This window comes from Cetorhinus maximus, chromosome 1, assembly GCF_964194155.1.
Source record: "Cetorhinus maximus chromosome 1, sCetMax3.hap1.1, whole genome shotgun sequence".
In the NCBI taxonomy this organism is placed as follows: Eukaryota; Metazoa; Chordata; class Chondrichthyes; order Lamniformes; family Cetorhinidae; genus Cetorhinus; species Cetorhinus maximus.
The window spans coordinates 129,830,310-129,844,789 of NC_135879.1; the positions used below are offsets into that span (position 1 = coordinate 129,830,310).

The 14,480-nt window shown below is 43.6% G+C and overlaps 1 protein-coding gene across 3 annotated transcripts in view; it reads right to left on the reverse strand.

Moving 5' to 3' along the window:
- The window catches only part of LOC144683384 (uncharacterized), a 110,981-nt gene that overhangs the window by 405 nt on the left and 96,096 nt on the right, over positions 1–14,480 (reverse strand). For 2 of the 3 annotated variants that reach the window (XM_078546394.1, XM_078546377.1), the window contains exons 8-9: positions 9,393–9,491; positions 21–1,319 (exon numbers count right to left, since the gene is read on the reverse strand). In XM_078546394.1, the coding sequence (XP_078402520.1) occupies positions 1,246–1,319; positions 9,393–9,491 (173 nt within the window). In that variant the 3' untranslated portion in view covers positions 21–1,245. Of the gene's footprint in view, positions 1–20; positions 1,320–9,392; positions 9,492–14,480 lie in introns of those variants that run through there. The other variant, XM_078546387.1, reaches the window with a different exon arrangement.

Below are 14,480 nucleotides of genomic sequence, written 5' to 3' on the forward strand. Positions count from 1 at the left end.
CTTCAGTAGCCTACTTCACCACAGCATTGTCCCTTGTTCTCTCCCTCTCCTGCTTGGTAAGTAGGCTGGCTGTATATTCCAGAGAAATTCTATCAGTCCATGTCTGCTGTAGTCATTATTTTTAGAACAGTAGCTGCATTTTGATGTCTTGCCTCAGAAGCATTTGAAAAGTCTTAGGATAATGTGAAACCAACAGGAGATGGTGTCTTTCACACTCCTCAGGGAGTTGAGTGTCCTTTATTCGCATCCCACTTGGTGGAACGTGACTGTGTATTGCAACAGTGTGGGTAGTTTCCAATATCTTTAGAGGGCTCCGTTTTTTTAAAATCCAGTCAGATAAACAATTTATATATTTTTTAGCACATTCCCATAACAGGAAAATTGAATACTATTTGAAGTAGAGGAAGACACAGGGCTGGGCAGTGGGATAAGTTGGATTTCTCAAGCAAAGAGCCAGTATAGGCACATTCAATAGAACAAATGGTTTTGAATTGATCATTTTATGTTCTTGACAAAGTTCTGGGGATATCTATACTCTCAGAAGGTGCCTGGCAGGAGAGAATAAGAACTGAGGAAAACTGAAGTGAAAAGTAAATAACATGCTCTCTCCATCTACATCCTTTGTCACCTTGCTCACAGCCTCATGCCCTCAACCGCCACCCTGTCCATGCTAACAGGATAAACCTGCTATTTAACTCAGATACACCAAGAAGAAGCATCATTAAAATTAAGAACTGGAAACAATGGGGTGTGAGGTTGCAATTTCCCAATGGCAGCTTCCCAATGAAAGTGTGGGATTTTAGAATCAAGCCAAGTATATAAGTCATATGATTATTTGGTGCCCCCTCATTCTATTCCTGTTGCTCTAACTGCTTTATTTCAATAGGCTTTAATAATCTCACAGTAAAATCACAATATTTGTATCTTGAGACTTAAAACCATGTATAAAGAATCTGTTGTCTGGAACTTTCTCCAATTATAAGGTAAAATGTTATTATGAAACCCATAATAATGAAACATAAGTCCCATCACTGACTAATACACATATATTTATGAATTATTAAGTATTAACAAATCTGCTTAAACCTTAATTGAATCCTGTTCCAGAACCTGCATACTTTAAACACAATTTACATTGTAAAATAAGTCTCCATTTTTCAGCCTTAGTATCAACAGTAGAATCGGAGTAGAACACTCTTAAAATAGAATCACTGGCATGGAGATTTCACTTGAGGAATGCTGTTCTCACAAACATATGATTTTTCTCTTTCCTTTTGTGTTAGTGCTGTGGCTGTGATCACGATGGAGAACTGGAGCGCCTGCAGAGGGGATAAAACACCATCAGTTCATGCGACCAGCTGATTATGGGTCAAAGTAACAACTGACAGGAGTAGCCCACTCATCTGAAGTGAGTACCAGATGGTTTTCATTTCCAGCTGCTGCAGCAACATTACTGGTCTGCACCGACAAAGAGCCAAATGATGACACAGCTTGATGATCAAAAGAGGAAATAAAGGTTCTCATTTATATAGCACTTTCCATGACCACCAGAGATATCAAAGTTCTTTACAGCCAATGAAATACTTCTGAAGTGGAGACGCTGTAGTAATGCAGGAGAAAGTTGTTTCATATTCATTGCCAAATATTTGTTCCAATTTTCGAAATGACACAAGATTGAGAGTATGCCATTTGGCCCATTACCATTTTTGCTTATTTTTTGGCTGCTTTATATATTTAATCTAAATTATCTGTCACTTCTCCATGTCCTTTACTTTTCAAGTGAGTATTTACCAACTTTTGAACATCTGAACTTACCAGATCCTTACAGTTCTTTGGCTTAACCCAAAAACATCAGGTAACAGAAGTAATTTTATGAGTTTTCCCCTCCAATGGGGAGTCATACTTGTTGGGGACTTATATCAAGAAACAGTCAAAACCCACCAGGATCCATTAAAATGAATGAGCAAACAACCATGGGCAGGATATTTAAGATGGTGGGGTTTCCCACTCCACCACCAGAGTCAGCAGGAAATGCAACCCTGATCCCAGCAGCCCCACAGTGATTTAACACTCCTGGCCCTGAACTCCTAACGCCAATCTCGCACACCCCACCTAAAATTGTAGACAGGTCAAGGGTGAGCAGGAGGGCAGTGAGCAGGCCACCCAGGAAATTTTACAGACCCCCACCCCACCCCCCCCACCCCCCAACCTACCTGAAAACCCGCCGGCAGGGTCCGTAAAATTCTGCCCTGTTGAAAACCTTTCAGAAAGCTACACTATTTCTCCTTTCTCAGCTTGTAGCTTTATAGGTGCTCACTTACTGCCTCTGATGATTAATTCCAGCAATTTTCCCATCATTTACGTTAAAGTATTTTCAATATGTTACGACCACAGCCGATATTATTCACTGAGCAAGCCAAATCCCAGAGGGAAACTTGTCTTACTGATCATAACTCTTTTTTTTGTATTTTGAAAACAAGGGGAAAACTATTCATCCCAAAAGAATAGAATCCCAGTAACATTTTTAGGATTTTAAAATTAAAAGATTTATTAATAAGAAGAAAAGAACACAAACACATAAGATTAAAATGACATAGTTACTACAGTCTTACAAAACATTCCCCCCAAAAAACCCACTTGGTCAAAACACATAAGTAAACAGAATCACAGAATCACACAGTGCAGGAGAGGCCCTTTGGCCCATCGAGTCTGCACCAACACATGAGAAACACCTGACCTACCTACCTAATCCCATTTACCAGCACTTGGCCCATAGTCTTGAAAGTTATGACGTGCCAAGTGCTCATCCAGGTACTTTTTAAAGGATGTGAGGCAACCCGCCTCCACCACCCTCCCAGGCAGTGCATTCCAGACCGTCACCACCCTCTGGGTAAAAAAGATTTTCCTCACATTCCCCCTAAACCTCCTGCCCCTCATCCTAAACTTATGCTCCCTTGTGACTGACCCTTCAACTAAGGGGAACAGCTGCTCCCTATTCACCTTGTCCATGCCCCTCAAAATCTTGTACACCTTGATCAGGTCGCCCCTCAGTCTTCTCTGCTCCAACGAAAACAACCCAAGTCTATCCAACCTCTCTTCATAACTTAAATGTTTCATTCCAGGCAACATCCTAGTGAATCTCCTCTGCACCCACTCCAGTGCAATCACATCCTTCCTATAATGTGACGACCAGAACTGCACACACTACTCCACCTGTGGCCTCACCAAGGTTCTATACAACTCCAACTTGACCTCCCTACTTTTGTAATCTATGCCTCGATTGATAAAGGCAAGTGTCCCATATGCCTTTTTCACCACCCCACTAACATGCCCCTCCGCCTTCAGAGGTCTATGGACACACACACCAAGGTCCCTTTGTTCCTCAGAACTTCCTAGTGTCATGCTGTTCATTGAATACTTCCTTGTCAAATTACTCCTTCCAAAGTGTATCACCTCACACTTTTCAAGGTTAAATTCCATCTGCCACTTATCTGCCCATTTGACCATCCCGTCTATATCTTCCTGTAGCCCAAGACACTCAACCTCACTGTTAACCACCCAGCCAATCTTTGTGTCATCTGCAAACTTACTAATCCCATCCCCCACATAGTCATCTATGTTCATTTATATAAATGACAAATAATAGGGGACCCAGCACAGATCCCTGTGGTACGTCACTGGACACTGGCTTCCAGTCACTAAAGCATCCTCCTGTCATCAGCCTCTGCCTCCTACAACTAAGCCAATTTTGAATCCACCTTATCAAATTACCCTGTATCCCATGTGCATTTGTCTTCTTTATAAATCTCCCATGTGGGACCTTGTCAAAGACCTTGCTGAAATCCATATAAACTACATCAATTGCACTACCCTCATCTACACACCTGGTCACCTCCTCAAAAAATTCAATCAAATTTGTTAGGCATGACCTCCCTCTGACAAAGCCATGCTGACTATCCCTGATCAAACCTTGCCTCTCCAAGTGCAGAGAGATACTCACCTTCAGAAATTTCTCCAATAGTTTCCCTACCACTGACGTGAGACTCACTGGCCTGTAGTTCCCTGGCTTATCTCTACAACCCTTCTTAAATAGCGGAACCACATTAACTGTTCTCCAGTCCTCTGGCACCTCCCCCCGTGGCCAGAGAGGAATTAAAAATTTGGGTCAGAGCCCCTGCGATCTCCTCCCTTGCAGCCCTCAGCAGTCTGGGACACAAATCATCTGGACCTGGAGATTTGTCCACTTTTAAGCCTGCCAACACCTCCAATACCTTGTCACTCCCTATATCAATTTGCTTAAGAACCTTGCAGTCTCTCTCCCCAAGTTCGATACCTTCATCCTCATTCTCTTAGGTAAAAACGGATGTGAAGTATTCATTCAACACTCTAGCGATGTCCTCTGGCTCCACCCATAGATTTCCCCCTTGGTCCCTAATGGGCCCTACACTTTCCCTGGTTATCCTCTTCTCATTGATATACTTATAGAATATCTTGGGATTTTCCCTACTTTTACCAGCCAGAGCTTTCTCATATCCCCTCTTTGCTCTACTAATTGCTTTCTTAAGATCCACCCTGCACTTTCTGTACTCCACTAATGCCTCTGCTGATTTGCTTCCCTTGTCCCTGCTAAAAGCCTCTCTTTTCCTTCTCATCGTAACCTGAACATCTCTGGTCATCCATGGTTCTCTGGGCTTGTTACTCCTTCCTATCACCCGAGAGGGAACATGTTGAGCCTGTACCCTCCCCATTTCCTTTTTGAACACACCCCCCACTGCTCCTCTGTAGATTTCCCCACAAGTAACTGTTCCCAGCCTACCTTGGACAGATCCTGCCTTATTTTATTAAAATCCACTCTCCCCCAATCCAAAACATTTTTTTGCAACTTGTCTATTTCTTTGTCCATAACAAACTTTAACTGTACCATGTTGTGGTCACTATCGCTAAAATGCTCACCCACCACCACCTCAGCCGCCTGTCCGACTTCATTCCCCAGAATTAGGTCCAGCACTGCGCCGTCCCTTGTTGGACCCTTTACATATTGATCTAAAAAGTTCTCCTGTACACATTTCAAGAAATCCACTCCATCCAAGCCCTTAACACTATGTCTATTTCAATTAATGTTGGGAAAGTTGAAATCACGTGATATAATTACCCAATTGTTATTGTCTTTACACACCTCCGCAAATTGTGCACATATTTGCTCCTCAATTTCTCTCTGACTATCTGGGGGTCTATAATAAACACCTAACAATGTGGCTGCCCCTTTTTTATTCCTAAGCTCTACCCACAAAGCTTCATTCGATGCCCCCTCCAAGATATCTTCTCTCCTTACTGCAGTAACTGACTCCTTAACTAATAATGCAATGCCTCCTCCTCTTTTACCCCCTCCCCTGTCTCGCCTGAAGATTCATTATCCCGGAATGTTGAGCTGCCAATCCTGCCCTTCCTTCAACTATGTCTCAGTGATGGCTACTATATCACAATTCCACGCGTCAATCCTCACCCTTAACTCATCCATTTTACCTGTAATACTCCTGGCACTAAAGTAGAGGCCATCCAGTCTTGCTTTACTCCCTTGAAGCTTAATGTAGCTGTACTCGCTCTGACTTGACTGTTTTACTGTATTATGATGTGTCCCTATTCTGCTAACGTTCTGTGTCCCCTCCCCTGCCGAATTAGTTTAAACTCCTCCCAACAGCAATAGCAAACCCGCCCGCAAGGATGTTAGTCCCGCTCTAGTCCCGCTCTCTTTCAGATGTAGACCATCCCACTTGTACAGGTCCCACCTTCCCCAGAAACGGTCCCAGTGATCCAGGAATCTAAAACCCTCCCTCCTGCACCAACTCTTAAGCCACGTATTCATCTGCGCTATTCTCCTATTTCTGAGCTCGCTAGCACGTGGCACTGGGAGTAATCCAGAGATTACAACCTGAGAGGTCTTGCTTTTTAGTCTACTGCCTAACTCCCTGAATTCTTGATGCAAGACCTCATCCCTCTTTCTATCTATGTCATTGGTACCAACATGTACCATGACATCTGCCTTATCACCCTCCCCCTTCAGGATGCCCTGCAGCCGTTCAGTGACATCCCGGACCCTGGCATCAGGGAGGCAACATACCATCCTGGAGTAACGTTGATGGCCACAGTAGCACCCAGCTGTTCCCCTAACTATCGAATCCCCTATTACTATTGCTCTTCCTCCCTTCCTCCCCTCCTGTACAGACAGGTTGCTTATGGTGCCAGAAGCTTGGCTCTGTCCGCACTACCTGGAGGAACCAGCACCCTCATTAGCCTCCAAAACGGAATACCGATTTGCGAGCAAGACCCCAGGGGATCCTGAACTACCTGCCTGTTTCTCTTGGACTGCCTGCTGGTCACCCATTCCCTTCCTTCCTCAAGTCCCTTCATCTGCGGTGTGACCACCTCTCTAAACGTGCTATCCATGATGCTCTCAGACTCGCAGAGGCTTCACAGTGTAAACGACTTGGCAACAGATCCCTTATAGATTTTTAACTATAAAAATCCAGTGATATTACACAAGGCAAAAACTGCTGCTACTTTATAAAGTATACCACACAACTTCTCACTCTCTTCCACTCTGCTGTGGAAATGTGAAGGAAATTCAGAAACAGACTGCTTTCTAAAAATAAAGACTTTTCTGGCTTGAAACTGGATAGCTGATTCAAATTCACAACTTTTCACAGCACAGAGCTGGTCTCAGGACATCTCCTCCACACAGCCACCTCAACTCAACTAAACACCTTTCCTTTAATATCCTTTTCTGCTTTGATCTTAGATTTCATTGTCCTAACTACATCTTTGAACTCAATTTTTCCAAAATATAAAAATCTTTCATGTTTTATGATTGCCTCCACTTGTGGGTCAAATAAAATTTAATAACCTTCCTTTGTTTACCTATTAAACTTCTGTAAGTTATAAAAGTCCCTTATCACTTCTAAACCTCCTTTGAAATTTGACAGCTAAAAAGTCAAGTCCATACCTATCACCTAATGCAAATTTTAAAAACCAACTTATTTACTTGTCCACTCAACTTCACCATAGCCTCTCATTACAAATGCATACATCTAGCAACGTTTACGTTTCATCACTATGCTCCCACAGACAAGCTATCTTCACTAGCCTTCTCCCAGTTTAATTACACACGCATGCATGCCTGCGCACACACACATACACACATACAAACACACACCCTTCTTTTCAGAATACCACCATATTCCCTAAAATATTTTTTTAAAAACATCCACTTTCACAGAATATGAGATGAAAGTAATTGTCTGATTCTAGTGTTCATCATGTTTTTATGTTTCAACAAAAGAAAAGTATAAAAACATTTTATCCGAACCTGTAATCTGCATGACCTATGCTGCAGTTTCTCAGTACTGATGATGCTAGTGATGCTAGTGCAGAAAACATATCTGTTCTCAGGAATATACATTATTTCGTGTGCAGAATTTTACATTCCGCGTGCGGGGCGGGCCTGACACACCGGGAAGTAAAATGACACATGATGACATCAGGCATGCGTCCCGATATCATCGCGCTGTCTTGCGATATTTTGTTCGGTGGGCGCATGCTGGAGTCGCCATTACCATACTAATTAACTCCAAATTTATGCTGCCCTTCCAACCTAATGGTTGGTGGGCAGGCAAAAAGGCCAAGCAGCCTTTACGTTTTTTAGGAAACCTCATCCACGAGCGGGTTGAGGTTTCCTAAAGCCAATACTGATTATATAAGAACTTTATTTTGAAAATAAAACCATGTCCCATCTCATGTGACACCATCACATGAGGAGGCATGTTTCATTAAATTTTTAGACATTTTAATAATTTCTTTAAAAAGCGCTTCAGTCTCCCTGAGGCAGCTCCGTGCCTCAGGGAGAATGAAGAGCTCTTTCACGCACTGGACCCGACTCTCTCTCCACCACCCCCTGCCCGAAACAGGTAGTGCTCAGTGCTACCACTTGTGATCCATGCTAGGCAGGCCTTAATTGACCCACCCATGTGAAATTGCAGTGCCAAGCCGATCGCAGGCAGCAGTCGGCTCTGTGATCACTCTCATCCGATCCCGCCAAGTCCTCCCAACCAATATAAAATCATGGCCCATGTTCCTCAAGTTGTGCCAAGATTACAGAAGATTTGATATTGAAATTTAGCTGGCCTGTTTAGGTGAGTGTTGCCAGTTCTCAGCTGATTCCTGAGGTAGAGCAATATGTTGCAGGGCACAGGGAGAGCTCCATCTCATGGGGTAGTGCACAAAGTCTCAGCAGTGTTTCAAGCACAAATACGCAGATCATATGCAGCATGGACACCAGCTTTAGTGTTATTTCCCAGTGAATGTCCTGGTCTCCAGATTGAAGGAAGAAAGATGGGCAGCAGGGAGGAAAATCAATACATGGGGCAAAGGGTAGCAAGCAGTTTACAGTACTGCAACTTTACTAAGCTTTAATTCTGTTTGGGTAAGTGAAGGAGGACATTGCATTCTCATTTACAAAAATAACTCCTAAATGCTGTAAAAATTATCATGCATTAACACTGCACTGTTCTAGGTCCCCTAGTCTTCAGATTACGTGGATGTTCTAGGATGACAGCTGAGCTCTGTTCATGGGGCAGAATATTCCTCTCGGCATGCGGGCGCGCATCTGACATGCCCGAGCCTAAAATGACACGCTATGATGTTGGGCGTGCGTCCTGACGCCATCACACAGTCTCGCGATATTTCGTTCGGTGGGCACACGCCGGAATTGGCTTCACGTCTGCCAATAGTTAAAAGGCATATTAAGGCCATTAACAATCTAATTAAATTCAAATTTACGCTGCTCGTCCAACCTAAGGGTTGGTGGGCAGGCGAAAAGGCCAAGCGGCCTTTACATTTTTTAGGAAATCTCATCCATGAGTGGATTGAGGTTACCTAAAGCAAATGAACATTAAATAAAAACTTTATTTTTGAATTAAAAACATGAGGGGACATGTTTTATTAAACTTTTATTCTCTTCATTAGTTTTTTTACACAGCGTTACAATCTCCCTGAGGCATCTCTGTGTCTATGTCTGTGTCTGCACAGGCAGCCATCAGCGCTGCCACTCGTGATCCACGCAGGGCGGGCCTTAATTGGCCCGCCTGCATGAAATTGTCCATGGGCCCGATCGCAGGCGGCAGTTGGCTTCCTGACTGCCCCCACTGCGCACCCCCGCCTTTTAAAATTCTTTCCTAGCTGGAAAAACACAGCTGAACAAACAGGGCTCTAGCAGTGTTCACCCTTTACTCTCATTCAATGTGTCATACCTTCAATATTACTTCTTATGTAGTTGAAGTGAAAAAAAATATTGTTCATAGGCAATATAATTTTTATTAAGTCCTAACAAATCAACTCACATGCTGCAAGATCCAGAAAGTTTTCATATTCATGTCCTGGAGTGTCCTCACTGTTTGGCTGTTGCATATTACCATATGGTTGGACAGGATCACATATTCCTTAAAGTGTTGAAAAGTAATGCATTATAGATTGTGATAACAGTTTGCCTACTGTCATATTTCAAGTTCACTAAAAATGGATACACATTAAAACAATTTGGGAGCTCAATGCTAAAGTTATTGACATTAATGGAAGTCTTAAAAGAAATGTGCCAATCAAGCTGAGGATTAATAGCCCCAGAAAATCTAGCTATTTCAGAATTTAGGCAACCGTGACACGAAATTTGATCGCACAGAATCATCCACAACCCAAACACAGGGCCCATTGCACATGCTTAAAAGGGCTGATAGCAGGACAACAGGATATCAATCCATCAGCCTCATTTGTATAGCAGAGGCAAGCTGCATGTGTTAGTCATGACCCCAGAGGCAACTTGCTCATCATGCGAGGGTGGGAGTGAAATTATCTCAAGCATAGCAGAAGGAGACCGGGCAGTGGCAGGCAGTTGTACAGTTGTAATCTGGATCGCTCAATCCCTTTAAACAGTGCTTGTTTGGCTACTGCATGCTGGAAAAAGCTGTCATTCACAGTTCAATTTCAAATCGGAATCTGAAAGAGACATCAGGTCTCCAATTTGCATAGATAATAGGCCTACGACCTGTTTCAGGCAGATGCTCAAAATGAGTGCAGGGCACCCTCACCGATACAGTGCAGTCCAGCATGGAATGAGCAAATGCATACCATATTGAACTCTTTGGCATTGCTTTTTGCCTGAAAAACGGGCACAACACAAACAAACTTCAAACAATTCTAGGCGAGGTATAACATGCTTTGGATGTAGAATAAAATTCTCTCTGCCCTGCCCCACCAGCATGCGATAACCAGCCTCCAAATAATGGTAAGATTGGAAGTTAGGAAAAGGTCCAGCAAATCGGATAAATTATCAGGATACAGGCTAGTTGACTGATGGGTTATTCAGGATTATTCATAATAGCATTAGTACAAGCTCAACCATTTCAGAAGTGGTGCCCTTACTGACAACAAACATTAATGTCATCAAAAATGATCATCTCAGCAAAGGGTGAGTTAGAGTAGATAGATTTGATTATGGTCGATGAAATTTGGAAAAAATGTAGGTGTCACTTCATGCTGTCACTGGAAAGAAAAAAAGTCATGGCATGATTTGGCAATTTGTCCGGTTCATCATCAAAAGCCTCAAGCAACTTTCGAGATTAGTAAAACCTTCTCTCCCCACATTGGAAAATTGACATGTGGGCCAGAATTGTGGGCAAGGTAATTCATTTAAGGTCAGCTGCCACCTTCAGAAGGGAATCAGACTGAAGAAGGGTCATATGGACTCGAAACATTAACTCTGTTTCTCTCTCCACGGATGCTGCTAGACCTGCTGAGTTTTTCCAGAATTTTCTGTTTATGTTTGGAATCAGACTGATATTTGTTCAGAAGTGGGTAGATGATTACCCCCTATACCCTTTGATTCACTTGTCAATCAAGAATCTGTCTAACTCAGCCATAGAAGTATTCAATGACCCTGCCTCCACAGCTCTCTGGGGAAGAGAGTTCCAAAGACAAGTGACCATTTGAGGGAAAAAAATTCTCCTCAAATCCATGTTAAATGGGAGGCCCCCTTATTTTTAAACTGTGCCTCCTAGTTCTAGCCTGTCCCAAAAGGGGACACATCCTCTCAGCATTCATTGTGTCAAGTCCCCTCAGGATCTTATGTTTCAATAAGATCACCTCTCTCATTCTTCTAAACTCCAATGGATACAGGCCTAACCTGTCCAACCTTTCTGCATAAGGTAACTCCTTCATCCCAGGAATCAGTTGAGTGAAGCTTCTCTGAACTACTTCAAATGCAGTTATATCTTTTTTTAAGTAAGGACACCAAGACTGTATTTGGTATTCTAGATATGGTCTCACCAACGCTCTGTACAACTGTAGCAAAACATCCCTACTTTTATATTCCACTCCCCTTGCAATAAACAGCAATATTCCATTTGCCTTCCTAATTACTTGCTGTACCTACATACTAACATTTGTGATTCATGTACAAGTTCATCCAAATCCCTCTGTACCACAGAGTTCTGCAATCTTTTTCATTTAAGTAATATTCTACTTTTCTATTCTTCCTGCCAAAGTGGGCAAGTTCACATTTTCTCATTATACTCCGTCTACCAAAATTTTGCCCACTCACTTAACCTATCTATATTCCTTTGCAGACTCTTAAGTCCATAACCTCTGATCTCAAGGGCGTCGTAGCTGAGGAAGGTACGCCAAAGATGCACTGAGGGAGCATCACCCACCCTGGAGGTCCCCGGGTAAGGATTGCAAGGCAATTGCCCGGGAAGTTCAAACTTCTGTTGAGCATTTACCCTGCACTGGGAATCATCCGATACTCCAATTTCAATCGCAGTTTTCGAATGTTCCAACTGGCTTACAGAGATAGTTACCCAGAAAAAGTAAGAAGAATTAAAACCACTTCTAACTCCTGGGTAGATATAGTACTGACGCCCCCAACACCCTCCACGAGACCCCTGGCTACCTCCTCGACTACCCCCCATTGACCACCCGATGCCCCCCACTATTGACCCTCCCCTCCACTGATCACCCAATTTCCCTCACACTGACCACCCAACCCTCCCACTGGCCACATGACCACCCCCCACAACTAACCACCCAAACCACTCCCCTGACACCCCTCCCCCACTGACCACCCGACCCCCCCAAAACACGACTCCCACCAATATCCCCAACCGGACCCCCTCCAACAGTCCTCGCATCATCCCACCCACTTACTTTACACGCTTACCTTCTCCCTGGCTTCTCAAAGAGCTGGACCTTTAAACCTAACTGCCTTATGGAAGCTAGTGCCGTAAAAAAGGGGATGTGTCTTCCTTACCCTTGACTCTCCTGCACTTGACAGAAGGCCTTGGAACCTGCTGCTAAGCACTTTCCTCATTTTGCCTGAGTCGGAAGGTCAGGCGAGAAAGGTGTAGCTGCATTTCAATGTAACTAGAAACAGAGTGGCAATCTGACTGTGATTGCCACTCCCCGGAAGTTATAGCCCTAAACATCCTCTTCACAACTTACTGTTCTATCTATCTTTGGGTCATCAGCAAATTTAGCAACCATACACTCAGTCCTTCATCCAAGAAATTAATGTAGATTATAAACAGTTGAGGCCCCAGCACTGTGGCACTCCACTAGTTACGGCTTGCCAACCCAAAGATGACTCATTTATCCTTACTCTCTGCTTTGTTGTTAGCTAACAAATCTTCTATCCATGCTAATATGTTACCCCCTACACCAAGAGGTCCTATCTTGTGCAGTAACCTTTGTTATGGCACCTTATCCAATGCCTTTTGGAAATCCAAATATACCACATCTCCAGGTTCCCTTTTATCCATGTTGTTTGTTACTTCCTCAAAAAAACCATAAATGTACAAGAGCAAAATTCCATGGTTCTGTCTCTGTCAGTGAGCACAACAAACAAAAATTGATACCAAGCTAAAGAAAGGGCTGCCATCTGCAGGAGTGGGCTGTTTAAAAGGTCTGCCTCGGTACTGTCGGGGTCTGCTCCCCAGTTAAAATAAAAAACAAAAAGGCTCCCCAGCCCTCACCCCTCATATCCACTCACCCCCACACACCATCCCCCCCCCAATTCCATGTCCATGCCACCTCAAGCCACCCACCCACCCCCTTAGCTCCTCATGACCCCCCATGCTGAGCTATGCCCCACAAAAAACCCCTATGGCCCCTCATGCCCCCATGCCAAAGTATGATACGTCCATGCCCATTGACCCACAATACACTATATAAAAGCAATGAACCCTATAGTGACAACAGGATATGGAAAAAAATCTTTTAAAACAGTAATTCATTGATGACTTTCTACTTTCGTAGAAACAGCTCCTTTTTATTATAGCCCAATAAAAGTGTTAATCATCCAGACACTTTAAAGTTTCAATAGCTCAAACTGAAAGCCCTTGAAACCTCTTTATCATGTGTGAATAAACATTGTGAAATTGACAGTAGGGATCAGAGATCCAGAGCTGTTAATCATGCAATATTTTCTCTGGATGCCCAGGCTCTCAGCCAAGAATACATAATGAGGCTGAGCCCCAGAAATACCTGAGTCCCAGAGAAAACCGTGCTTGATAGACAGCTCTGGCTTGCTAATCTCTGTTGTTAATTGCACAATGTTTATTTACACAAGGTTAAGGTGTTTCAAGTGATTGCAGTTTCTGCTATTGATATTTTAAAGGGTCTGGTGATTGACACTTTTATTGCCTTGTAGTAAAAGGGCATTTTTGACATAGTGCAAGGTTATGAATGGATGACCTTTTTAAAGCTTTGTTTTACACATTCTGTTATCACTATAGGGTTTATTGGTCCCATACATTGTATAGTGAGTAATTGGGCATGGAAGTACCACAGCTTGGCATAGGGGGCATGAGGGGTCATTGGGGTTGCTTGGGAGGGCCTTAGGAGGTATACCTTGGCATCAGGGGCATGAGGAATCATGGGGGTGAGTGGGGACATACCTAGGCATGGGGACATGAGGGGCTACAAAGGGCTGGGGAAATACCATGGCATGGAGGGCATCAGGGGCCATAGGGGGTGTTTGGATGGTATACCTTGGCAGGGGGCATGAGGAGGACCGTTTGAACTTGCCTTTCAAATGACTCTTTCATGCAGACTAAGAATCATGACACTTCTGAGGTACCATGAACCACGACTTATTGAAAACCTGGCCCAACTCCACGAAAATAGCAGAGGAGTAGGGCGTACTTATTCCCGTAATGGAGCCAGCCAGGTTGGGAGTGCAGGGTGCGGAGTTTTGACCTGAACCAGCATGTGGCCTTAAAAGGCACTGCAGAAAATCAGAAGCCGTAGGAATTGAATCTGGAACAGTGGAATCGGGTTCCGGCTGCCATTCTTAAAGGGCTCCCAAGCCTTCCTGACTTGGCAAAAATCCAGGACAGTAGCTCAGCTCAGTACCTCACTGAGTACCTAATTTGAAAAAATTA